The following is a 26,331-nucleotide window of genomic DNA, read 5'->3' as shown; positions in this document are numbered from 1 at the left end:
ATATATTTAATTATTTTAAATGCAAGCTAAAATTGCTCAAAAGGTAAATGACAAACATGTTTATGTAGTTAATGGACTTCTAAGAAAGACTTCATGGTAAGTAAAAAAATTTTTTAAAAGACCCCAAAAAGAACAACGAACACATCAAACAGGAAATCAAAACTTGTGTAGGACTTCTAGCTAACCGACACATGTAAACTTGAAAAAATACTTGGTGCCCCTCAGGAAAGAGAGAGACTTTTCTCCCCAGCAGAGCTGCTGGATGGAACTGCAAACAGCGTACATTCGATCAGAGCCCCCGACTGCGCGCCAGCATCGTGATGTGAGAGCAGGGACTCCCCATTTCACACAGCAGAGACCCCCTCACCTTTTCGACGATGATCAGGTCTCCCACTTGGATGTTGGCACTCTTCACCTTCACGGTCCCTGCAAAGAAACAGGTCCAAGACACACCCGTCTGAACTCGTTCCAGTTCCATGCGTCTTTACAGAGTGCCCAGCGCCTTCAAAGCCAGTGCGGACAGCAGAAGGATGAGCCCCCACCCTCCGCCCCGCATCACCTCCTACCCCCCTGAGAAAGGTGCGCCTGAGGCAGAAACGGCTCCAGAAACTACCCCCTAACGGGGCTCTGGGAAGTGCCCACACCCCTCAAGCGAGATCTTCTGTCTTAATGGTGCCTTGGAAACTTTCCTCCGTCTGCACCTTAAGAAACTCATTCAGCCTCAAACGAAAAAAGAAAAAGAAAACCCACACAGATATGGGGAAGAGAGAGAAAAGGGCAGAAGGGCAGCTCTTAATTTTCAAAAAGAAAGAAGCTAACCCAAAACGACTAATTATGTTATTTTTTTAATTTGCAACTGCTATACAGTTTGGTTTATATGGTTATGATCAGGTTACTTTTGCTGGATGTTTATCTGAACAAAAATGGAACAGCTAACATCAAACGCTGATTCTGTGCTGCCCTGGCCGGGTGGCTCAGTAGGTTGGAGCGTCATCCCGTACACCATAGGTTTTGGGTTCGATCCCCAGTCCAGGTGTGTACAGGAGGCAACCAATCGATATTTCTCTCTCACATGGATATTTCTCTCTCTCTCTCTCTCTCTCTCTCTCTCTCTCTCTTCTTCACTCTCTAAAAATCAATTTAAAAAAACATATCCTTCGGTGAGGATTAAAATAAAAAATAAAATAAAAAATTTTAAATGCTAATTCTGGGCTAAACACTGAATAGGTATTGGCATGTGGATGGCTTTGTTTACTCCTCGGGGTGGCCACCAGGAGAAGGCATGATTATCTCGTCTTCAAAGGAGGACAAAGGCTCAGAGATGCCTTTAGTCTCACAGGTATTCAAATCCACATCCGACTCCAGAGGAAGGAATAAGAAACAGTGAGTTCAGTTCAACCCAAAAAATGCCTATTGAGTGCTGCACCCTAGGAATTCAGAGACTGAAGTGGGTCCCCGTATCCTAAAACCGTGCCTCAGGCAGGAGTCAGCAAGCCTGTGCCATAAAGGGCCAGACAGTATACAGTGTCCTGGCCAAGAGACAGTGTTTGCAATTCTCCCAACCATGGTCTCCCTGCCAAAGGCTAACAGACTTTGGTCTGTATTTCATATTTTAAAATGCAAAAACCATCCTCAGCTCCCAAGCCATACCAAAAAATCCTATATAATAAAAGCATAATACACTAAGTGTCTGGTTGTCCAGTCGTCCGTTCAACCAATCAAAGTGTAATATGCTAATGATATGCTAAGGCCACTCAACCGCTTGTTATGACGTACACTGACCACCAGGGGGCAGACGCTCCAACTGGTAGGTTAGCTTGCTGCCGGGGTCTGGCCCATTGGGACTGAGCGAGACGGGCCAGACATGCCATGGAGCCCTCCCGCAGTCTCTCCCCAGCTGGCCAACCTCCCACATCCCTCCTGGCCCTGATCGTGCGCCAGTGGGGTCCCTCAGCCTGGCCTGTGCCTTCTCGCAATCCGGGACCCCTCAGGGGATGTCAAGAGAGCCGGTTTCGGCCCAATGGCGGAACAACAGGTCACTATGACACACACTGACCCCCAGGGGGCAGACACTCAACGCAGCAGCTGTCCCCTGGTGGTCAGTGTGCTCCCAGAGGGGGAACATAGCAGCAGTGGTGTGAGTCTCTCCCACCTCCACGGCAGCACTAAGGGTGTCCAACTGCCAGCTTAGGACATCCCCCGAGGGCTCCTGGACTACAAGAGGGCGAAAGCCAGGCTGAGGGACCCCTCGCCCCCTTGTGGAGTGTATGAATTTTGTGCACCAGGCCTCTAGTAATAAAACAAAAGGTAGTGGGCTGATTTTGCCCACCAGCTGTAGTTTGCTAACTCATGAGCTGGTAGGAAAGACAGCCAGACAGATGCTGCTGGTGCAAAATAGTTTGTGAAATGATGGGAGTGAGTCAGTGAGCTGAGTGAGGGACCAGGAAGGAGGGGAAGTCCACCTTTGAAGAAGGATCTAGAACAGTGCTCAGCACACAGAAGGCACTGACTATTCAATCAACATTCCGGCACCATGCACTGGACGCCTGCTGTATGCCAGGCAGTCTAAGGGTGGGGATCCACAGAACTCACCTTCGAGTGAAGGCGAGAATCAATAATGAGTGGAGGGGTGGGGGGCAGAGAGGTGCGGACCAATGCTTCACAGGAGAGGTGAGGCCAGAACTGACCAGACGAAGGATCCTGGTTGCCCGCAGTAGAAGGGAGGAAGGCACAGAGGTGAGAGAGCACGTGAGTAGGACACATGTGTGCTCCTTTAGCAAGTACAAAAACATGGCGTGAAGGCAGGGAACAGAGAGATGAAGGTGGAACTGGCTGGTCAGGGCCTGTGTCCAGACGGGTCCAATTCTCCACGAGGGAGCAACACCATAAAAACTTTATGTTACTGGCATCTTGTAACAAGCCCATGTAACTCACAAGAGAGAGGAAAGAAAGAGTAATAATGACTCCATCATTCATTCAACACCAATGGGGATTTCTAGCTAACAGAAATAATCTGAGTGCACAACTCTAGTTTTTTACCATTTTTCACAATATTTCACATATTTAACCCCCTGTGTCTTTTTAGTAAGTCAGCACCATGGAGACTTTTTAAAGCATTCCAATTATTTCTATTGAAACAACTGTATTAGGTTCCATTGGGTTGGGTTTTCGCTAATTTTTATATTTAACTAGATTTTGTCATAGTAAGTAGAACTGGCACTACAAGAACTGTCCACAAACACTAATGACTTCTAGAAAGCACGGCGCAGATGGTGGTGGGCCAACCCACCTTAGTGCCTCTCCAGGAATGTGTCTCTCACCCCACGAGGTGAGCATTTAATAGTGTCCCACTGTCATAAAACACGGCGCTAACATTCAGTCCAATGACCTGAGCCCCGATGTGCCAGAGACCTACTAGGCTCAGGCATTGATCCTGTCTTGGGCTTTGGTAAATATATTGACAGGGGGACTAACGGACAGCCATTGATCCAAACAACCATTAGAAATGGGCCCAGAGAGGGTCCAATGCACAGAATTCTTTTCCTGCCCAAACAGTTCTCCTCGAACCACTAGGGGGCGACAGGACCACCACACACAGACCGCAGTTCTTTCTGGGGAGCTCCCCGAGGCGTGGCGTTCCTGGAAGGAAGATCAGAAATTCAGCCGGCCCTCTGCGCCAATGCACTTCTCCTTCCCTGGACTTGCCCCAACTTCCCCAAACATAAATTTACACGCTGTCTTTGGTTTTATTACTCAAATTGATGCTGGTGGCCTGACCCAAACTATCACGCGGGTGTTCTGGTCTTCGAGGCCTGGTTCCCACCTACTTTCAATATCTAGGTGAAAGAGTATGTTATTCTTATTAAATAATAATGGCGTGTGTGAGAGAGAGAGAGAGAGAGAGAGCAGGAGACAGGGCAAAACCAGAAGGATTCGACTGAAAGGGGTGACAGCAATTCTTTCTGGGGACGTGGGGTTTGTCTTTCTGTCTGGCACACACTTTTTTAATTCTTCACATCGGTTTTTTTAAAATAAGCATGAGGTGCTTTTCTAATAAGGAAAAAATAATAAATTAAATTAACTCAAACGCCTAAGTGACCAGGCTCAGATTTCTTTTCTTTTTTTATCTTTATTGTTGAAAGTATTACAGATGTCCCTTTTTTTCCCCATTGACCCCCTGCCAGATTTTTCCCTTCCTACCGGGCGTCCTGATTTATGACGGGTTAATGTGAACTCTGCCGCTCTCTGTCCATCTGCTCTGCCTCAACAAAAACCCCTTTAAACTGCTGGGCTGCAGGGCAGTCTGTTCTACCCCAGCAGGCTGACCCGCACACGGGCACCCCTTCTGGGGGACAGGCACTCCAACTGGGGGACGGGCCCTCCTCCGGGGGGACGGGCACTCCTACTGGGGGACGGGCAGCCAACGGCCCGCTCCCTCTCAGGAGGAGGGCCACGGGGGCCATAGTGGACACACGAGCCATGGGGAGCCACGCCGTCAAGAGGTCACTTGTGCTTCTTCACCAAGGTTGCCCCAGGAGCATGCTGGTATTTGGGGGTGAAGAGGGGTGAACCTCGACTTTGCAGCCTCAACAAAGGCAGACCCTCAGCCCTCCCACTCTGCTGAGCTCCCACGCGGCTCCTGACCATGAATGCGACTTCCTTCCCCCTCGCTGTCACACTCGCAATCAGAAAATGGGCAGTTCAGGCCTGTATGTGGGGCCGGTGTTTAGCGTGTGTCTGAATGAGGAAAAAAAAACAAACACAAAAAAACAAATAAAACCAAAAGAACGGAAAGGAGAAAACGCAGCAGGAAGAGGAGGAGGGAAAGCAGGCACTGGTACGTATGTTCCAACATCTATGGTTTCCCAGCTCAGCCGAGTAAAATGTCCCTGTGCAGGGGCTCAGACTGGAGGGAAAGGCCTGGCGAGGTGGGAGGAGGAGGGGGAAGGGGAGAGGCCCAGAGTTCGGTGAAGAGCCCAGCACTCAGTGGCTGGGACTAACTCAGGGCGGAAAACTCTTCGGTGGTGGAAAGGACCCAGAACACGATTTCCAATCTTAATGTAACCACTGTCCTGAGCTTTCTACCATGGTTCTCACAGAAACTAGGAAATGCAGATGCTCCTGGGCAAAGCTCCCTGTCTTCCTAACACAGAAACATGGGAAATAAAACAGCACAGTGATTTTCCCTGGCTCCCCACCCCCCCCCGCCCCGCACCCCCACCCCCGGAGCAGCTAGCAGTCATACCTCCCAAGTTTCCTTTTCCCTCCCCTGCCCAGATATCCCTGAAACAGAAGTGCGACCTGTGTGCCCACAGCCCCCATCCCGCAAACCTTGGGTGGATGACCAATTGCTAACATATTACAACTCCTAATAACCTCTTTTTTTTTTTTCCAATTCTTTTTTTTTTTTTCGCTAAAAGTATTACAAAGGGTATTACATAAGTGTCCTTTCCCCCCCCCCCACCCTTGACAAGCCCCTGCCCTCCCTTACCCCCCAGTGTCTGGATGTCCATTAGTTATGGTTATATGGATGCATACAAGTCCTTCGGTTAATCACTTCTGAACAAGGCCTCCCATGGTTTCATTTGCACTGGGCCCCAAGGATTACGTAGCTGGTGCTGAACAGACATAAAAACACCCAGTAACCTCACCTTTGCCACGTGCACAGGGAAACCTGGCCTGGTTCTGAGAGCAGAAGCCACGGGACCCTGACTTCCTCCCAGAGCTCTCTCCCGTGTGGCCCCTCCAACACCCACCTCCGGCCCCTCGGCGCTGGGCGTTTTAAATGCATTGGCAGAACCTCGACAGAAGCTGGCTGAGGGATTTCCACAAAGGTTAAGTGGAACATGCTCCACCGGCCACATCCGCCACCACTAAACGCTGTCTATAAAGTAAATTTAATCCTTTCAGCTTTCGCCACTTCGTCCAAGCCGCCTCTGAGCCGGGGTTTCTAACAGGGAGCAAACTTCCAATTACTACCGACCGACCGCTGTTTATTTCTGTAGAGATGGACCCCGAGCCTTTCATAAGCAAACCCATCGAGCCCAAACCATGCTTTTCATGGGTGACAGCTTCGGAATAAGAGCAGTTTGTCTACACTGGGGGCAGAAACCAGATGTTTCCCTGGAGTGGAAACAAGCAAATGACAATTCAGTCAAAATGCAGAACAGCCTGAAAAAAAAAATTTTTTTTTAAATAAATTCTGGGCACTGGTATGTGTGGGCCTATTTTTTTGACCCCAAGCCCCACCAGCTACTAGAATACTCTATTTTTCACGGCGCACGCAGGGTACAGATTGCTTTGTAGATCTCAAACCGCGATCCCCGTGCGCTGACCCTGGCTAATGTTTTACTCTTTAGCTCACACTCTAATCCGCCTGTGACAGTGATGAGTTGTAAATTCTGCGGCTTGTGTACACTTCCTGGGGTGGACGCTAAAACGCCTCTGCAGACCCAGCAGCGTGCACACGGAGGGTTTAAAGTTGAAATTTTCACATTCTCATCCAGCCGTCTGTGCTCCCCAAAGCCTAAGAAAAAGACTGTGATTTGAAAATAGGCAAAGGGTTAAACAGAATTATTGGAAATTCCACGGCCACTTCCTGGGGCTTTTGTTTAAAATAGTGGGAACTTAAAAAACGAAAGGCTGAAGTTTCTACGTGACAAGTTTATACCCAACAGAGGCTTTTAAAATAAATATATAAATGGTTCTCGTTGCTTCTGGTGCCCAATAATGATGAAATAGACCAACCCCCCAGCGGTGGGGGGACGAGGGGTGGAGGGGGATACCTTCTGGGAAAGATAACAGTACGATTTGCATATGAGGTTGTTTTTTTTAATTAAACAATAGATTAGTTCACCAATATTTTGTAATGAAGTGAAATCGAGTACTTTGGAAGGAAAAAAAAAAGAACCTTAGGGCTCTGAAATAACAACTTGCAAGTGTCAGAGACTGAGAAAGTGTTTGGCCAAATCTGTTCTAAATAAGACTCAGAAAAGCAGATGCTCTGAGAATCTTAACCAGAGGAGCTCAGGAAGAGGAGGTCTTTGCTCACCCAACTGTATTTGCAATCCTTAGGAAAGGACTTTTTTTTTGCAATAATATAAAAAAGAGCAGCACTGTGGTTCTCTTCTCTAAAAACGCAGAAAGCATATCTTAGTGTCCTCCCGTGTCTGAACAGAGCTTATACTTTGAAAACATAAATGGTACTTCTGTTTAGGAATACAGAGGTTCGTTAATTAACTAGCAGCTAAACTACTCCCCATTAATAAACGCATCTTCCCTACACTATCCGACCTTCTGATGAACTCGAGCAAAATATAATTCCCCAAAAGAAACACACGTATGACCTTTGACCTCAACAGTTAGTCGCATTAATTGCAATCCTAAGTAATGGTTCGATGTGGATTTTGAACTGAATTGAAAAGAAAGATATCACTCTCAAGTGGGGATGAGATCCTTGGGGTTATTCTGTAACTGCAGAGCTATCGGGGAAGAACTGGGCGAGAGGGGAGATCTGGTTTTCACACCACATATGGACTGAAAAGCTCAAGATGGGAGAGACGCCCTGCCTTTTGCGTAGACCTCTGGTTTATGGCTTATGGTTCCCGGGGTGCCCAGATGTCCCCAGCAGGAAAGACACATCAGCGATCCTGTTAATTGTGCTCTGTTTGCAGTTTCTTTCAAGGCTAATTATCTGCTGGCTTCCTTTAGCCCCTGATCACAAGTCAGTCTGGGAAAACATTCCTGGTATGAAGACCTGGAATTCATCCTGTGAAAATGCAAATCCCATTGCCCCGCCTCCTGTGATAATCAAGGCGGAGGGACCCCTCTCCAGAATTAAACTTTTGGTTTGGGGAAGATAAGCATAATGAGAAATTACTCATGGACTCATTCTTTCTTCCTGACCCCACCCAAATCTTTCAAGTAAACTTAAGTGTTGCTGAGTCTGTTCCAACTTCAAGATCCTCTCCTCGTGGCTTTGGGGTTTCCAGGGTCGCTGAATGGTGTTACTCTGGGGAGACGGCTCCATCATTAGAGCCATAAAACTCATAAAAGTCTAGGAATCTCTCTTAAGTCTCTGATCCCGTGGAAATGTGGACTTCAGGCAGGAGGAAAGAGGGGCTTTCCTTTATCTGAGAGCATTATCCTGACGTGGCTTTCAACAGTCTGCCCACCTCAGAATGAGAAAGCTGGACTGAGAAGTTTCTTTGGACTGAGAAATGGGCCCTGGACGGGGGGCTCAGTTGGTTCAAGCGTCATCCGGATACCCCAAGGTTTTGGGTTCCATCCCCAGGCAGGGCACATACAAGAATCAACCAACAGCCCTAGCTGGTTTGGCTCAGCGGATAGAGTGTCAGACTACAGATTGAAGGGTCCCAAGTTCAATTCTGGTCAAGGGCACATGCCCGGGTTGTGGGCTCGATGCAGTAGGCAGCTGATCAATGATTCTCTCTCATTATTGATGTTTCTATCTCTTTATCCCTCTCCCTGCCTCTCTGAAATCAATAAAAATATTTTTTTTAAAAGAATCAACCAACAAATGCATAAATAAATGGAACAAATAATCGATATGTGTTTCTCTCTCAAATCAATTTAAAAAATGTAAACGTGTTTTAAAACGACTTAAATCTTAGAAGTCCTTCTGCAGCATTTGTATTTAGGAGCATTTGTATTTGTATCTGGCGATCATTGAGATCGTCTACGGCAAAGTGCTGCACTAGCTCCTGGCACAAGGTAGGTGCCTGGACTTACAGACGAAGGGCTGACATTCAGGCAGGCCGGGGTTCCAGTCCCTAGCTAGTTGCATCACTCAGACGGGGTGCTTTCCCTCTCTGCGCCCCAGTTCCCCGGAAAAGCTCCCTGCACGGGGCCGTTTAAAAATGACAGGCCTGACCTCCCGCAGCTGCTGGCTACGGTAAGTCACCTTTCCTCGTTTTCCTTTCCTCCTGCTTTCCAATGTGGACAGCATTTTTTTTTTTTAAATATATACTTCTCTATTGGTTTTAGAGAGGAAGGGAGAAGGAGAAAGAGATAGAAACATCAATGGTGAGAGAGAATCATTGATCGGCTGCCTCCTGCACACCCCCACTGGGGATTGAGCCCGCAACCCAGGCATGTGCCCTTGGCCGGAATCGAACCTGGGACCCTTCAGTCCACAGGCCGACGCTCTATCCACTGAGCCAAGCCGGCTAGGGCTGGACAGCATTTTCCCAACAGCTCCACTGTCCCTGTCACCCTGTAGCAGGCCTTGTACAGATTCCTGGATCAGAGAGTCAACTTCCCACTTTCCCAGAGTCTCGGTCCTCACGGGCCTACGTGGTCTTTTCTTCTGTTCTCCCCGGAGGGAGAGGCTCGGGAAGGCAGCCGCATCGGGAAGAGCAAGATGGAGCCAGGACCTAGGGCTCTCTCCGCCGCACTCCTAGCAATCACGACGGGGCCTTTGGGGAGCTCTTATCAGGGCAATGTCATGGGCATGTGATCCCAGGACTGATCCTAAGGGCCCCTTACTTGGTTTAGTGATCTACCGTCACCATTTTGAAAATCTTAATAATTTTTGAACAAGGGCCTCATCATCACAGGTTCATTTTTTAATGTAGCCAGTCCTGCTCTCTCCTATCCTGTGAGACTCAGGATGAAGGTTATTTCTTTTGGAAGACATCATCAACTCCTCTCTGACGGACTCCCACAACCTCCATCACCCTTGGCTAATACCTCCATTGATTCATCCACCAACACTTAATGAACCCTTGCTGCAATACCACCAGCACTGCCTTTCTTGAGCACACATCCAATCGCAGGCACAGTCCTACGTTCTTCCCATGTAGGAGTTATATTTAAGCAACTCTTAGGCAGGAGGTACTACTATCACCTCCAATTACTGGCAGGTTAAGGGATCTGCCCACACAGCAGGGAGGAGGTGGATGCCGAGTTCTGAATCCAGTACAAGCTCAGAACCAGGAGTACAGTGTTCCAGAAGGGGACCTTCCTCATAAGGGCCCCACATTCATACCCATAAAGTATAATTATTAGTTAGCTTTTTTATTCTATTTTATCTTTATTGTTGAGGGTATTATAAATGTCTCTCCCTTTTTTGCCTCCTTGCCCCCCACCCACCACCTGGTACCCACCCAGCCCCTGGCCTTCACCACCCTACTGTCTGTATTCATGGGCAATGCAAATAAGCATATAAGTTCTTTTTAGTTAGCTTCTTAAAGTTATCGACTTATATGCCTGGATACCTCACTGGACCATGAATTCCCTAAGCCCAGCCCCTATGTTTATTTTTGTAAAACAGAAATCTATTGTAGATTACGTATATTAAAGTTAAAGAAAATAAATTAAAATCCCAATAGTTAATCTTTAGAAATACTTTATACAGCAGAGAGAAAATTCCATCAGATCTCACTATTTTTTTTCCCCCAAAAAAGTAATGGAATTCATAAGTGAATAAACAATCCAAACCACTGCAGCAACTAATAAAAGCTCTCCAATTTTCATAATAAAACAGAAACCTATTGTAGATTTTGGACAAAATGGAGTCTCATATATTCTTAAAAGAATGAATAAAAGGTCACTCCCTTTTATATGGCTAATTATATTAATAAAATACTTCAAATACTCATTAGACCATGACAATTACATTAAAAATGAATCAAATTGGTCTGTTGTTTTAGGTACACATTGAATGAAATAGGAGAATCTAAAATGGAAGCAGCCTGAGATCCTTTCATATGTATATTCACCATTTGTATATTTTTTCTGTGATGTTTCATATACTTCAGGTATTTTTATTACCTTTTTGTTGTTTTATAGGAATACTAGAGGCCCAGTGCACAAAATTCGTGCACGGGTATGGTCCCTAGGCCTGGCTGCCATCAGGGCTAATCAGGGCGTTCCAGCTGCCAGCCGGGGCCTTCCTTCGCTCTGCACCACCCCCTGGTGGTCAACATACATCATAGCGAGCAACAGAACTCCCGGCCTCCTGGTTGAACTCCCGTGGGGACACTTTACATATTAGCCATATATAATCTGGAAAAAAATAGTGTTGGAAGCAGCTATTAAAAAAAAAAAAAAAGTAACTTCCACCCTTTCTGGTTTGGCTCGGTGGATAAAGCGTTGATCTACGGACTGAAGGGTCCCAGGTTCAATTCTGGTGAAGGGCACATGGCCGGGTTGTGAGCTTGATCCTCAGTGTGGGGCATGCAGGAGGCAGCCAATCAATGATTCTCTCTCATCATTGATGTTTCTATCTCTCTCTCCCCCTCCCTTCCTCTCTGAAATCCATAAAAAAATTTTTTTAAAGTAACTTCCCTCTGATGGAGAATTCCTCATTATTATCAGGGCTTTTAGTTCAGCTGTTCAAAATAGAATGCTTTTTCCTCAAAGTTTTCAAGTTTTTCAGTTTGATTAACATAATGCCTCTAAAACTTTGGCAACATCCTGACTTAGAGTCTGTGCCACTGACATTCTTAAAACTATATTAATTCCTGCCAAAATGCACGAATCTAACTTTGAGACATCAAACACAAGTTGAGGGACAAGCTGCGAAGTAACTGGCCTAAAACTGGCCTGGTCCTTCTCAAAAACGCCAACGTCATAGAGCTATGCCAGGTTGGAGGGGTGAAGGAGAGAGAGAGGGCAGCTAAACGCAACTGGCAACCCTGGATTGGTTCTTGGACCAAGAAAAAAAATGCTGCAGCTCTGGCCGGGTAGCTCAGCTGACTAGTGTCACCCCAATATGCCAAGGTTACGGGTTTGATCCCCAGTCAGGGCACATACAAGAATCAACCAATGAGTGTATAAACAACAAATCGATGTTTTTCTCTCTTTCGCTCGCTCTCTCTCTCTCTCTCTCTCTCTCTCTCCCTTCCTCTCTAAAAATTAAATTTTTTTTAAATGCTATTAAAGGACATTTCAGGGACAAATGGCCAATTTTGAGAAAGGATTCTAGATCTGATTAATAGTAATGCCTCAATGTTAAATTTCCTGATTTGGCTCATTGCACTGTGTTATGTAAGAGAACTGTCCTCTTAGGAATTAAACACTGAAGTGTTGAGGGGCAAAAGGAATGATATCCTCACCTTAATCTCTAGTGGCTAAGACAGAGAGAGACTAGCAACACGCTGACCACTGAGGAACCGGGGTGACAGGCTTGCAAGAGTTCCCTGCAGGACGTCTGCAGCTTTTTGCTAGATAGACATTATTACCCCCAAATGTTTATCTTATTTAGTCCAAGCGCCGTTTTCTTGGCCAGGAAATGATGCTGAACGCAGGGAAAGCTCATGGCCTACCATCTAGTGGTCGCGGACTTGATATTCTGGTTTCTAGCATTTCTGAACTCCAGAAGTAGTGTTGAAAAGTCCATTTTAAGTTGTCCTGTGATCAAAAAAAGAAAACAGTCCTGCGTGGACATAGAAGTCCCTATTTGCTTCATCTCGCTTTTGAGCTTCATTGAATTCTTGGTGAAATGTCTCACTCAAGAAAATATTATTGAGTCATCAAATAGTGCGGTAAGGTCAAAAAAGGCTTCTTTCTCTTCCTCCCTCTGAAGCCTTCTGCTTGGGCTTTTCTCTCTGGCCCTTCCCCCTCAAAGTGGATCAAATAACTAAACTCACCTCCATCACGTCCCTGGCTGACAGTTTTTCGGCGCCCGTTTTGGGGCTTTCAAAACAAACCGCAGGGCCAGGGCGAGGGCCTGGGTTAATATTCAGAGCCCGGCTCCTGGGCTTCTCCTGTCGAATTGGCATGACAATGGGAACCGTGGGTCCCAAAAGGAGGCCGACAAAGGAAGACAAGTTTTTACTGCTGGAGCCATCTGCCAATTCTCTTTAGGGCCTTTGCAAGGACGGAGGGGATGGTAGCGGCAGCTGAGAGGGGCCTGCAGGGGAGGGCACGAAAACCACGCCAGGAAAAGCAATTGCAATATGAAAAGAACCAAAGAAGGGCTGGCGGGCGGGCGGGCGCTGGACAGATGAATGGAAGGCCTCCCAAAGGCCCTCCTCTAAGCAGACCCAGCGGCCCTCTCCGCCGGCCGGGGCTTTTGTCGGTTGCCAAGCATTGCAAATGTCATCGTCAGAATATGTTATTAAGGGAGGGTTTCATATACACAAACCACACAAAACGCCTCCCCAGAGGGGTCTTCTGATTACCCACGTGGAACCCCCAAGCCACCTGCCTTTGCAAAGATTATACTGGGTTCTTATTCTTTAGTTTGCAAAATGTCCTAAATGCAGTGGTTTAGCAATAACAAAACACGTATTTCTATACCCGCTCTAAAGTCCCCCTTCTCCCAGAGACTTGCAAATTTTTAAGACCACCAACTATGAAAATCTATTCAATGCACTAAAACAAACACATTTCCATGCCCTCAAGGAATTTTGTCAAAATTTCAATGTTTTTTTTTTGGAGGGTCGGGGGAGCGGAGGGGGGGGCGGGGTGGGGGAGGCCAAAATATATTCCTCTGACATTTTTCCCAAAAGGAAAATTCTACTGAAAATCCGGGAACCGTGGAAGACTAAAGCGCTGAACAACAGCAGTTCATGCCAGGCCCGGGGACCAGCTCCTCCAGCACTTGTCTTGTCTCTTTCAGAATCCCCCCTTTCCTGCAGGCAGGCACAGCTCCCACTGCCTCCAGCCTCTCCTAAAACAGTATTAATCCCTGAATGGGATCAGTCCTCTTAGGGGACTGCAGACAGGAACTTTCTCTCCTTTCTGAACACAGCCTCACAGGAAATCTACTCTAGGACGGGGAGTGGGAAGTGGAAGTCAACCTTGGCGGGTAGTTTTGTGGGGCTTGGGGTGGGTTTTAAATCCCACCATTTAACACGCTCGTGTCTGGCCCGGGGCTAACGACTGAAGGCTAGTCCCATTCTCTCTGGGTCAGACTACGGGCTCTCCCCCCTTCGTTCTAAGGACTGAGGAGATGCCAGTAAAGACGTCTTCACAGATGCAGTATTTACGTAACTCTGATGCCTTTTAAGAAAACGAATGTGGCTCATCTTGTATGTCCACAAACAGTCAATGTAAAAGTATACAAATAAATATATTAACAGAAACCAATGCCGCACAGTTGTAACATTGGTTTTGTGGTGTTGAAAGAGTGGCTTTTAAAGCTGTGGCTCCTTTGGAAACGGATGTAGGGCCAAGTTCCCAGCTCCCCTCTGCAGCCAGACCCCATAAGGGTAAGGAACTAGCGGGCCGAGGATGCCAAATGCACAGAATTCAATTCCAGGTTGAGGATGCGCAAGTTAGGCCACAGGACCCCCTCTAAGAGAGCCTGGCCACCTGGGGATGCAGCCCGCATCTCCCCGAGCCCCGGGGGACATGCCGGCCTCCCTGGTACCAGCAACTGAGTGGCTGTCCTGCCACGCGGCGCCCACACCCCCGCCAGCCCCAGGCCTTGAACTCTGCTCCCTGACTGTCAGCGACCGATGATTGAGCTGCAGCCCTGCAGCCCAGGCCGGGCTGCAGGAGGCGGCCCCAGGGGAGCCCCGGCTGACCTCTCACTGTGAGCCGGCTGTAGACCTGGGAGTTGACTTCCTTGTCCCGCAGGTAGCATCGGATTTCCTCCACCGCCTCTCGGATGATGGTGACGGCCAGCACAAAGCCCTGCAGAGAGAGAGGACAGAGTGAGCCCTGCTGGAACCCACCTTCCTCTCCTGGGGCTAGGGACAGAAAAGGCTGGAGGGCAGCAGGGCAGGACCCGCTAAGGGTCCCAAATGCACATGCCCAGCAAACCCGCTTCTCCGAGGGTCTCCTACACACACACCCTGGAGGAACACTCGTCAACACACATGCACAAGGACAGCCCTATTCACCACCTCCTAGTCTCAGGGTTTCTGAGAGTAAGATGTGTCGAAACACCCACACTGTCCATCCACAGACAATGGCTGAAGGAGGGTGACCACTAACATCTGAATCTCGCTCGCCATGTGCTGGGCTCCCTTGAAGTGCTTTCCTCCCATTAGTGCATTCCACCCTCACAACCACCCTATGTACAGATTCACCATACGAGATCACTGTGCTACAGATCAGGAAACTGAGGCACAAAGAGGTTGAATAATAAAACTCTTAGGAATTTTATATACTGCACACACACACACACACACACACACACACACACACTAGAGGCTTGGTGCACGAATTCATGCATGGGTGGGGTCCCTTGGTTTGGCTGGTGATCGGCCAATTGAGTTGTCTTGCCCAATCCCAATAGGGCCGGCCAGATCGGGGGAGGGACTGCAGGAGGTTGGCCGGCCACAGGAGGTTGGCTGTGGGAGTGCACTGACTACCAGGGGGTAGCTCCTGCGTTGAGCGTCTGCCCCCTGGTGGTCAGTGCGCATCATAGCTACCGGCTGGTCGTCCAGTCGTAATGGTTGCTTAGGCTTTTATATATATAGATATACTAGAGGCCCGATGCACAAAAATTCGTGCAAGAGTAGGCCTTCCTTCCTCTGGCTGCTGGCACCAGCTTCTCTCCAGCACCTGGGACCCTGGCTTCCCTCCTCCAGCTGCTGGCAGGCACCTGGGAACCAGCTGGCTTCCCTCTAGCCCCGTCTTTTTCAGGAAGGATGTCCGGAAGATATCCGGTCTAATTAGCATATTACCCTTGTATTATTATAGATAAGCAGAAATTTTGAACACAGGAAATCTGGCTTGAGATCTTAACAGCCACATTGTTCTGCATCTAGAGAAACTCCGGTGGGCGGAGCCAAGGAGATGGACCTCCAGCAGGAGCTAAAAAGAGTGAGATACCTGCTGCTTGCATGGACGGGGTCAGCGGGAAAATCAATCTTTCAGAACATAAAATGGAACACCGTTCACAGAAATAACGAAGATTCCATACACTGGGAAAGACTTTCTGCCCTGGCCGGTGTGGCTCAGCTGGTTGGGCATCATCCCATGCAATGAAAAGTTGCTGGTTCAATTCCTGGTCAGGGCACATACCCAGGCTGCAAGTTCAACCCTCAGTCGGGGTATGTATGGGAGGCAACCGATTGATGTTTCTCTCCCCCTCTCCCTTCCTCTCTCTCCAAAAAATAAAAAAAAAAACTTTTTTTTTAAAAGAAAGGCTTTCCCATTTCCTTAACTATTGGTTAGATTCCTCTGGTAAGAGGGACACGGATGGAGTGGGCTGGACTGCAGGATGTCTGTAATGTCCTAAATTTTTATAAAGAAACATTATGAAGCATTCACAGTGTAAGTACCAGCTAATAAAAAGGAAATGTAAACCTGTCTGATCTTCCTGAGCCAGGCACCCCAACTCACACACTCTGGGGGAGACTGGTGTGTGTCGTCCACAGCATGGACCTATTTCCATCCAGTTTTCCTCTTGAATCCACAAAGGCAAGAACCTTCATCCATTTTTCTTTTTTCTTTTAAATATAATTTTTTTTATTTTATTGATTTTTTTTTTAGAGAGAGAGGTACAGAGAAAAGAGTGGGAAAGAAACAAGGGTTTCCTGTTCCACTTATTGATGCATTCACTGGTTGCTTCTTGTGTGTGCCCTGACCCGGGATCAAACCCAAAACCTCGGAGTATCAGGACACTGCTCTAACCAGCTGAGCTACCCGGCCAGGGCCTCATTCATTTTTCTTACAAGATGCCCTTATCATCCCTCCTTTTAAAATCACTTTTTAAAAACACAGACAGCAAGCTTCCCATGGAGGGTAGCAGTAGGGACTGCTTGCTGACTTCATTTTCATGCTGTTGACCCTGTGAAATACATTAACTTTGATTCGGATCCCTTATGTAAATCTAGCCAGAGAGGCGCTGCTTTGAGAACCTCCTCCAAAGCCCCAGATATTTTACAATCACAGGACTCCTCCTGCCTTCTGCTGCCCATCAGATGTGAAGAACGGGCCCATTTCAGAACAAAAGCATACGCAGACCTGCAGACCTCCTATGGAGGAGAGGAAGCTTGTTCCGGCACCACAGGCCCGGTCTGCAGAGCCCCTCCTCCCCCCTCCCCCCTCCCCTCCCTCCTCCCCCCACTCACGCTGCAGTTTTGTTGTTCTGGGCCAGAGGCCAGGTTTTTGTTGTTGTTTGTTTTCTTCAAATGTTCTGGTTTCTCTTTGCCCTGCGTGGGCCTGGCTGAATCCCATGGATGACAGTGGGAGTGTGTGCTCATGCAGACAGAAGCTGTGCCCTAGCCAGTTTGACTCAGTGGATAGAAGCATCAGCCTGCGGACTGAAGGGTCCCGGGTTCAATTCCAGGCAAGGGCGTGTGCGGGTTGCGGCTGGATCCCCACATGCAGGAGGCAACCAATCGACGTGTCTCTCTCACATCGATGTATCTCTCTCTCTGTCTCTTCCCCTCCTTTCCCCGCTCTCTAAAAATCAACGGAAAAACATCCTCGGGCGAGGATTAAAAAAATAAATAAATAAGTAAAGACAGAAGCTGCAGCCTCCCTGCCGCCAATGAACACGGCCTCCCAAGTTCATCCGACCTGCCCTTCCCCGCCCCCAAACACAGTTCTCATTAATTCTGGAGGACACGCCGTTCCCTGGGCTAGAAATGTATTTACAAAGAGATGCAAATGTGGTCCAGAAATAAACTCCGGCCGTCCAACTTCGGAGGCCCTGCACATCCACAGACATCTAGAAAGAGGTCTGAAAGTGGGCCCGGGCTGTCGGGCCCCCGCTGAGCTTGTAGAGAAACGCAGGCCATGGCAGCGCACAGAGAGCCACTGTGAAGGTGTCAGTAAGGCTCTGTGGTGATGTGGAACATCGAAAGTCGATTTTCGAAAACAAAACTGCCTGAAAGAGATAGAATTCAGAAAAGCAGCTGCCTCTGGCGGGGGAGGGGTTGGCAGGAAAGGGGCACTGGGAACTTTCCGGAGCGATGGAAGTGTTCTTGTCTTACTGAGGTGGCGTTTACACGGGTGTTGATGAAGGTCAACACTCACTGAATCAGAAACTCAGTGACTGTGCATTTTTTAAAATATATATGTGTATATATATATATTTTTTTACTGATTTCAGAGAGGAAGGGAGAGGAGACAGAGAGAGAAACATCCATGATGAGAGAGAATCATGAATCGGCTGCCTCCTGCACGCCCCACACTGGGGATCGAATCCACGACCCAGGCATGTGCCTTGACCAGGAATTGAACCGTGACTGCCTGATTCATAGGTCCACGCTCAACCACTGAGCTACGCCAGCTGGGCCGTGTCTGTGCATTTTATGGTGTATAAACTATATCTTAATAACAAAAAAATCTAGATTTATTACTTGCACTTCATACAATGTTACGGGCTATTTCTGCTATCTCCTGAAGAAATTCTTCCTCTACTATATTAGTACCAAGAAAAAAAGTATTAAAAACTAAAACTTAATCCAGACAGTGAACAACAGTGTCACTAGCGCAGGTTTTAAAAATTAAAATGAGACTATTTTCTATATGCCAGGAGCTATCGGAAGCATTTTCCGTGTTGTTATTTCATGTAATCCTCCCAACAAGCCAAGGAAATAGACCTGGTCACCCGTTTTACAGATGTGGAAACTGAGGCTCAGCAGTTTGTTCAGATGACACAACTTCTCATCAAAGTGCAGCCAAGGCCTGCACTCAACCACGCGCTCCACAGCCCTCACGCTGAGCCACTGCGCTCCTACCTGGGTTTGAAATGCCGGGACTTTCAGGATGGTCAGAGACATTTCAAAATGTGTTCTAGCCAAGAACTGCACGTTGATTCCCTGCACAAACATCTAGGGCAGCCGTGGGCAAACTACGGCCCGCAGCGCGGATTCGGCCCGTTTGAAATGAATAAAACTAAAAAAAAAAAAAAAGACCCTTTTATGTAATGATGTTTACTTTGAATTTATATTAGTTCACACAAACACTCCATCCATGCTTTTGTTCCCGCCCTCCGGTCCAGTTTAAGAACCCATTGTGGCCCTCGAGTCAAAAAGTTTGCCCACCCCTGGTCTAGGGCCTTTCAGGGAAGTCGGCTACAGTCTCCTAGAAATAGATGGTGTCCAATTCTTCTTTGACCCCAAACTCCCTGCTCTGCAGGCCCCAGAAAGAAAGCCAGGACTTCTACAAGACAACCATCCCCTCTGCGTCCTGAGCCGTCCCAGGGGCCCTGATGCAGTAAGAAAGCTCAGCATGGCCCGAGGCTGCCGTCAACCTGCCGGCTTCTAGCTGAGGCCGGGTCCCAGGAAAACCAGGGGTCAGTGGCTTACACTGAAAATCAGGTCTCTGGCTTCTCCTGGAAAATCCCAGGGACATTTCAGCGAGGAGACAGGGACTGGAAGGGGTGGGAGCCCGCCAGGTCACCCCAGCCCCCACCACTCCCCCAGCCCTCTGGCCTCACCCCAGTTGCAATACAAATAAATATACACTAATTAATAAATAATAACACAAGAATAAACTCTGTTTTGGGTACTCACAACGGTAAACCTACTTTTGCCCACCCCTGTATTTGGTCATAAAAATTGGAACATACGGTCCATGTTGTTCTACAACTTGCTTTTTCCACGTCAAGAAAAACATGAGTCACACCCTCCCGGGTCAGCACCCGTGGAGTGACTTCCCGGCTTCTCACTCCTGGGCAGCACCCGGAGCTCAGCTCCACCAGCATGTGGGTAACTACCAATGGACAAGTGTTTGTTTCCAATTTTTCATTATACGCAACAAGCCGCAAAGAATCTCCCTGTACACACGGCCTCCCGTGCAGCCCAGAGCCCTTCTGACATCCCAAGACCGTTCCTTGGAGAAAGGGAGGGAGCTCCGTCGCTGTGAGACCGAAACCCTTCACATCCGACCACGACCTCAAGCGACTTCCCCAGTCTCCTTGGCCCCTCAGTTCTCCCTTATCAAGCGGGGAATCCTTCCCCCCAGCAGCACGCTTCGCCTCCAGCCCACAGGACCCTCGCTGACCGCCTCTGGGAGAATTCAACAGAGCTGATCTCATTCCCACCAACTTTCTCAGGCGTGTGAATTCCTGTTAAATCCATCCCCCCCTTAGTCGTATCTACATGAATCTGGTTAAGAGAATGAAAAGCTTATTCCCAATGTGGCTGACGTCCCCTCCCCACCATAGATGCCAAGATAAGGTAGAGGAGGCAGTGGGGGTGTGAACAGATCTGTACCCCAGAACCTGTCAGATGATGGGTTTATACCACAGGCTGGGCAGACGGGTACCGTGAAGAACGAGGACACGTGCCAGGTCAGATATCACGCTTGAGGTGCAAGAGGCAGGGAGGAGGGGAGACACACAGCTAGCTATCTTCGTGAGCACTTGGGATCCCAACTTACAAAACATATGCACTTACATAACATACAGAATTTACTACACTGTATGTTAGAGTGTGCATAAAACACAGGCACATGTAAGAGACGAAAAGGAAATCGACCAGAAACATAAATGGGGTATCTCGGGGGCGGCTGCACAGGGGCATTTGTGTGGGGTTTTTCCCCCAGTTGTTCTTCAAATTTTTTTCCAATAATAAAGAGTCCCTTTGTAATTGAAAAAGGAAAAGAAAAATGAACAGAAGCCCCTTGGGAGGCAGTAGAGAGCAGCATATCTGGGTTTGCAAAGAAACCAATACACAGACTTGAGAGGTAGGGTCTGGAGCATCCCACGCCCCAGTGGGGTGCCCTGAGCACAAAGCCACCCACCCGAGGTCCTAAGGAACTCCTACAACTTCTAGCGGAGCACCGGGCAGTGTGTCCAATTCACACAGTGCTCTCACATTGTTTTAGTGAGTTGTCAATGTTCCAAAGTCAAGAAGAAGAGATGCTGAAGATTAGAAAGAAAAATTACTCAGAACTGTGTATATCTTTTTAAAATTTTCTTTATTTATTAATTTTTAGAGAAAAAGAGGAAGGGAGAGAGAAACATACATTTGTTGTTCCACTTATTTATGCATTCACTGGTTGTTTCTTGTATATGGAACAACAAATCAAAGTTCCTCTCTCTTTCCCCTTTCCCCTCTCTCTCTCTCTAAATATCAATTTTAAAACAAATCTTCTTCCAATTAAAAATTTAGCCCTGGCCAGTTTGGCTCAATTTGGATAGAGCATCAACCTGCGGACTGAAGGATCCTGAGTTTGATTCCAGTCAAGGGCACATGCCCGGGTTGCAGGCTCAATCACCAGTAGGAGGCGTGCAGGAAGCAGCCAATCAATGGTTCTCTCTCACCATTGATGTTTCTCTCTCTCTCTCTCTCCTCTCCCTTCCTGTCTGAAATCAATAAATATATTTTTTAAAAAATTTAACCATGTTTGTGAAAAGAAAATCTAAGTGTTCCCCCCGAGTCCAGCTTAGACAGAAATAGACAGCAATCACATTTCATAATGTCTCTGTAGAAAAAGACGTCAGCTCTGCCCTTCCAGTGCCAGTCATGCTGAGCCGCTTTCTGTTCTCCAAGTCCTCTGAGCTCCTGTCTACCACAGGGCCTTTGCACGGCTGCTGTCTGCCCAGAGTCCTCCCACCCTCCTATTCTCCTTCCCATCACCTCCTCAAGAGGCTTTCATGAACATCCTGGCTAGTCTGCCCCTCCACAGCTCCCAGCCTCACCTTCATCCATTCAGCAAACACTCCAGGAGCCTGGGATACCCCGCCTGTCCTATGACCTTATTCTGTTACCCTCACAGACCTTCCCACAATTTGAAACAACTTTATTAATCTGTTTATTGTCTATCCCTCTGAAAAGCAACTCCATGAGGGCAGGAATTTATATGTTTTGTTCATCGCTGCACCCCCAGCACCCAGCACAGTGCCTGGCACATAGTAGGTGCTCAATTACCATTTGGCAAAGGAAAGGAAGAAAGAAAAGCAGGCAAGGGAAGGAATGGAGGGGCAATCTGGTCAGTTCTCTCACATTGGTACACAGAAAGCACAGAATCTGTCACTTTTTTAAACCCTCCCCCTAAATAGTATACACAGAGTAAGTAGAACATGGGGTCTCAGAAAACAATTCAGACAGCACAGTCCACAGAGACCGGGGCTTGGTCTCCCTCGTTTGCCACTCTGTTTGCTGAGACGATGAATGACGGAGGAGCAGAGTGACAGAAGGAAGGAACGGCTCAGAACTCACTATCGTCTGACCCTGCTGATGTAGGAAACGGAGCTGCAACCTTATAATCTTGGGGGCGCCCAATGTGCTAGCGTGAGGGTGCCCTCTCCCTGAAAGGGCTACTCTCCCATTCCACATGCTACAGCGAGAGGGACAAAGAGCTGTCTGTCCCCAAGCTCTGCGGTCACTGAGCAAACAGGGCGCGCTACTCACCAGGGGGACCCAGTAGGTGTAGAGCGCACCAAGTCTCATTTCCGGTACAAACTGCGAGCAGGCGAGGAGTAAGAAATAGAGGTTGAAAAAGTACTTGAACTGGTTGAACAGCACCTGGAATGTGGAGAGAAGAGAGAGGAGACATTCAAGGCTTATCTGATAGGACTGGGCAGGGTGAGTGGGAGGTGAATAATGTTTTAAAACTTTCCTACAGCCCTGGCGGTGGCTCAGTTGGTTGGAGCGTCATCCCGTACAACAAAAGGTTTCAGGTTCGATACCCAGTCAGGGCACATACGGGACACAACAGATCAATGTTTCTCTCTCACATCGATGTCTGTCTGTCTCTCTCTCTCTCTTTCTCCCTCTCCCATCCTCTCTCTCTAAATCAATTTTTAAAAAACATGTCCTCAGGTAAAGATTAAGAAAAAAACTTTCCTACAAAAGAACACAACATGATATCTTTCCCATAAAGTTTAAATACTTCTCTGTACAATAAAAAAAAAATTTTTTTAAGTAAAAATGTAAACAGCAATACATGTGGAAACTGTAAACACCAAATTCAAGACCGTGGTTACCCCTGGGGTGGGGAGGGCACGCTGAGGGCTTCCACTGTCTGCTCTGTTTTCTATCTTAAACCATCTATTCTGTAAGTATAGGCAAGCCCCGCAACATGTTGCTTTTAAAAATAAGTATTAGTGGGAAATGCTTATGCTGTCAGATTGATCCAAAAAGCAGGATATTTAAAAAGATGTTTTTTTATAAATTTAAAGTAAGATAAATTGTCATTTCCACGGTGTGATCGCAATGCCATAAAATACATCCAGAAGAACCCCATCCCGGTGGCGGTGGGTTCTGGCGGCTCTGACTGCTCCCGGGTGCCCCGGCAGGAAGACTGATACCACGCGACTCGGCCAATGGGCAATGAATGAAAATGAGGAGTCTCGCACGGCCGGCGTGGCTCAGTGGATGGGTGTGAACCAAGAGGTCACAGTTCGATTCCCAGTCAGGGTATATGCCCAGGTTGCAGCCTCGATCCCCAGTGTGGGGTGTGCAGGAGGCAGCCGACCAATGATTCTCTCTCATCACTGATGTTTCTATCTCTCGCTCCCTCTCCCTTCCTCTCTGAAATCAATAAAGATATATTTAAAAAAGAAAAGAAAAGAAAATGACGAGTCTCTCCAAGGCTAAGGCGGTTAAGAGTGATGGCTGGGCCACTGCTCTGGCCCGGCCACGGGGACGCTGGTGGCCAGAATTCCAGAAGGCGTAGCTCCCAGAGGGAACAGAGTGGTCACGTCTGCATCAGAATTCCCAGGAACAAGAAATAAAGTTTTTCTTGAGTTAAGTTACTGAGATTTGGGGGAAGGGTGGGGAGGGCTGAGACAGCGAGCAATGAATGTAATCAAAATCATCCTTAAAAAATCATTCAGGGTGTGTGCAGGGTGGAAGGGGTCAATGGGGGGGAAAAAGAACATCTGTAATACTTTCAACAATACAGATAATTTTTAAAAAGAAAAACTGAAACTATGCAATTAAAACATTAAGAAGGTAGCAATTGTAGACTACCAAGAAAAGGTAATGGGATTCCATCGTTAGCCTATTCAGAGGTCAAAGAGCCTTGTGAATAAAGGTATAGACTCTGGTTAAAAGAAAAAAAGCATTCGAAGGGACCTTAATCTACAGTATAATGTATGTGTGTTTCCGTATTATCTCACAATAAATCGAAGATAGTAACGTTTTTTCCTTTCCAGCATTGGAACTGGCTGCCGCTGCGGCTTCTATAGTCGATCAGTGTCTGGAGGCCACGGTGGATAAAAATCGGAGTTTGATTTACGTGCGTCGGGGGAAGGTTGGAGGAGACCCTGTCCATGTATTTGTATAAGTTAATGGGAAGGGCTATGACTGCAGAGTAACACACCAAGCAAACCAGAAAGTCATCAGCAAAAATGTTAGCAGAGCAAAAAATGTTCACAGAAATTCTTTGGGTGAAAGGATTAAAATGCATCTTTTTTTTTTATTATTTCTCTATACTCTTATCCCCCAACTTTCCTACAGCTAAATATGTGTTTCGTGACGATGCGGGGAAATTTAAGCACTGCGGTTTTCCGGTTATAATGCCAGGTCCCCGTAATATCTTTTTCTCTCTTCCGCACAACACACTAAATAAGTAATAAATGTGAAGTTGACCTAACTGATCAGGTGGTCTCACAGCTGTGCAGACAGAGAGCAGCCACCGCCAGCGGTAAGGGGGTGTGGAAAAGACAAGTGTGTGTTCACAAAACCTGCCACGGGGACCTCAGTCTTCTAAGACCGGCTCCACTGCATGCATTTGGGGTGGGAAGAAAAAAACGGGTGTGGCCCCTGCCCATACGTACCCCAGGAAGAAAGGTGAAGAAGTTGTACTTCTGATTGTTGATGACATTTCGGGGGTACCTCTGATCCCTCTTCTCGGGGTGCCCAAGCCAAACCGTGCGGGGCCTGGGCTCTCCCCCACCGCAGCATCTCAGCCACTCACAGCACCTGCGGGAAAGACAGGCCCACAGCATCAAGGCCACGCCCTCCTCGCCACGTTTTCCTCGAGAGCTTCGGCACGGGGCACCCGTGGGGCGCATCCTCGGGGGAGATGGGGAACAGAACTGGGGCTCCTAAGAAGCTGGGGTCGCAATCAAAGGTGCTTTGCCCCCAAGCCCAAATTATTTATTTCAAAAAACAGAATTCAACTTTCCACTGGCAAGATGGTTAGTACTTTTGCACTGTACAGAAGAGGGAAGAAAGCCCAGGACAGTGGGTGCAGCCCCCAGGTTCGAGATGTGCGATTCAGCCGGGTCTGGCTCTGACCCGTGTCCATCCGGTCCAACAGCCCTGCTGCTCAGGTTGCTGCCTACACCACGCGCACTGTGGAAAGGAGAAGGGGCAGAGTCTACCTCCCCCGGTGCTCCCTTCGGCGATGCAGAAAGACGGAGACTCGCCCGGCGTGACCTGGACACGGGCCAGCGTACAAGCTGGAGGCGATGGCCCGAGTGCCACCCCACCTGGCGGCCCGGCCACCCGCGCACAAGCTAAGGGAACGCCTGGGAACGTGGCCGGCTCTGGCGAAACAAAGCCACTCGGAGACACCCCCCAAAAGGCATTTCCCGAGAGCTACAAGCCCTGGTGAGCACTGCAACAGGAACACCTCACGGCCCCGAACACACAGGCTGGCGGGAGGAACCCAGCCCGGCCGTCCGCGCGAGACATCCAGCAGAAGTGAAACCAGCCGGACGGGACTCACATAATTACTTGTCCCGGAGGAACTCCCTTCTCCACTCGTCCTGCAGGTCAAGCAGGCCCAGGTCAGGTGCTGGGGTCCAGGGCTGAGCAAACACAGTCCCTGGCATCAGGACCCCAAAGATTAGCAAGCCAGCAAGCTGCCTGCTCGGATGTTCAGAATTTCCACGCTGAAACACGACGCTGCTGCTTAAAAATAGCCTCCTCGCTCCAGGGAACTGCTGCCCGGTACAGTGTGGCTCTGATAAGGACGGCTTCGCTCCCAGCAACTCATCCGTGTTGGCGCCCCTCTAAGTCGTCCAACGGCCAGAGACACACAGAAGCGTCAAGGAGTCCCACCCCATTCCTGCTCTTGGGTGTGCCTTACCCACGCTGGCCATCCGTGGGCACTCTAAGTGTTGAATGACTGAGGGAGGGGCGGAGGGACAGAGGGTTGGTTCATTTAATAGGAAGCACACCCTTCCATTTGCAGAACCGGAAATTCTCTCCCCATCCTACAATAATCCTGTCTGTTTGTACTGAAAGCTAAAGAATGAATTTAAGGGACTCACATACAGTCAGGCTGGCTGTTTATAGAAGTTCTGTCTGTTACGTTTTAGCAGAAGGTTCAGCACAGCAAGCTGCCAGGTTAAACTGCTTGTTACTTCACTGGCAGGGGCGGGCACGTGCCCAAAGCAGCAGGACAGTGTGGCCTGCACTGTGGAGGCAAAAGACTGGTCATCAGTAAACCTGACTGGTCATCAAACCTGACCGGTCATCAAACCTGACCGGTCATCAAACCTGGCTGTTAAATGAACAGGGAATGTCCACAAAATGGAATCCCAACAATCTT

The 26,331-nt window shown here is 48.2% G+C and overlaps 1 protein-coding gene across 1 annotated transcript in view; it reads right to left on the bottom strand.

Moving 5' to 3' along the window:
• The window catches only part of ATP9A (ATPase phospholipid transporting 9A (putative)), a 92,257-nt gene extending 66,507 nt beyond the window's left edge, over positions 1-25,750 (bottom strand). Inside the window, 5 exon segments of the mRNA XM_023761745.1 lie at positions 349-426; positions 14,499-14,607; positions 22,236-22,349; positions 24,608-24,752; positions 25,504-25,750. Of these exon segments, the coding sequence (XP_023617513.1) occupies positions 349-426; positions 14,499-14,607; positions 22,236-22,349; positions 24,608-24,752; positions 25,504-25,505 (448 nt within the window). The 5' untranslated portion in view covers positions 25,506-25,750.
• Positions 25,751-26,331: the final 581 nt, after the last annotated feature.

The sequence above is a fragment of the Myotis lucifugus genome, unplaced genomic scaffold (genome assembly GCF_000147115.1).
Source record: "Myotis lucifugus unplaced genomic scaffold, Myoluc2.0 scaffold_215, whole genome shotgun sequence".
Taxonomy (NCBI): Eukaryota; Metazoa; Chordata; class Mammalia; order Chiroptera; family Vespertilionidae; genus Myotis; species Myotis lucifugus.
This window is presented reverse-complemented; position numbering and strand designations above follow the sequence as displayed.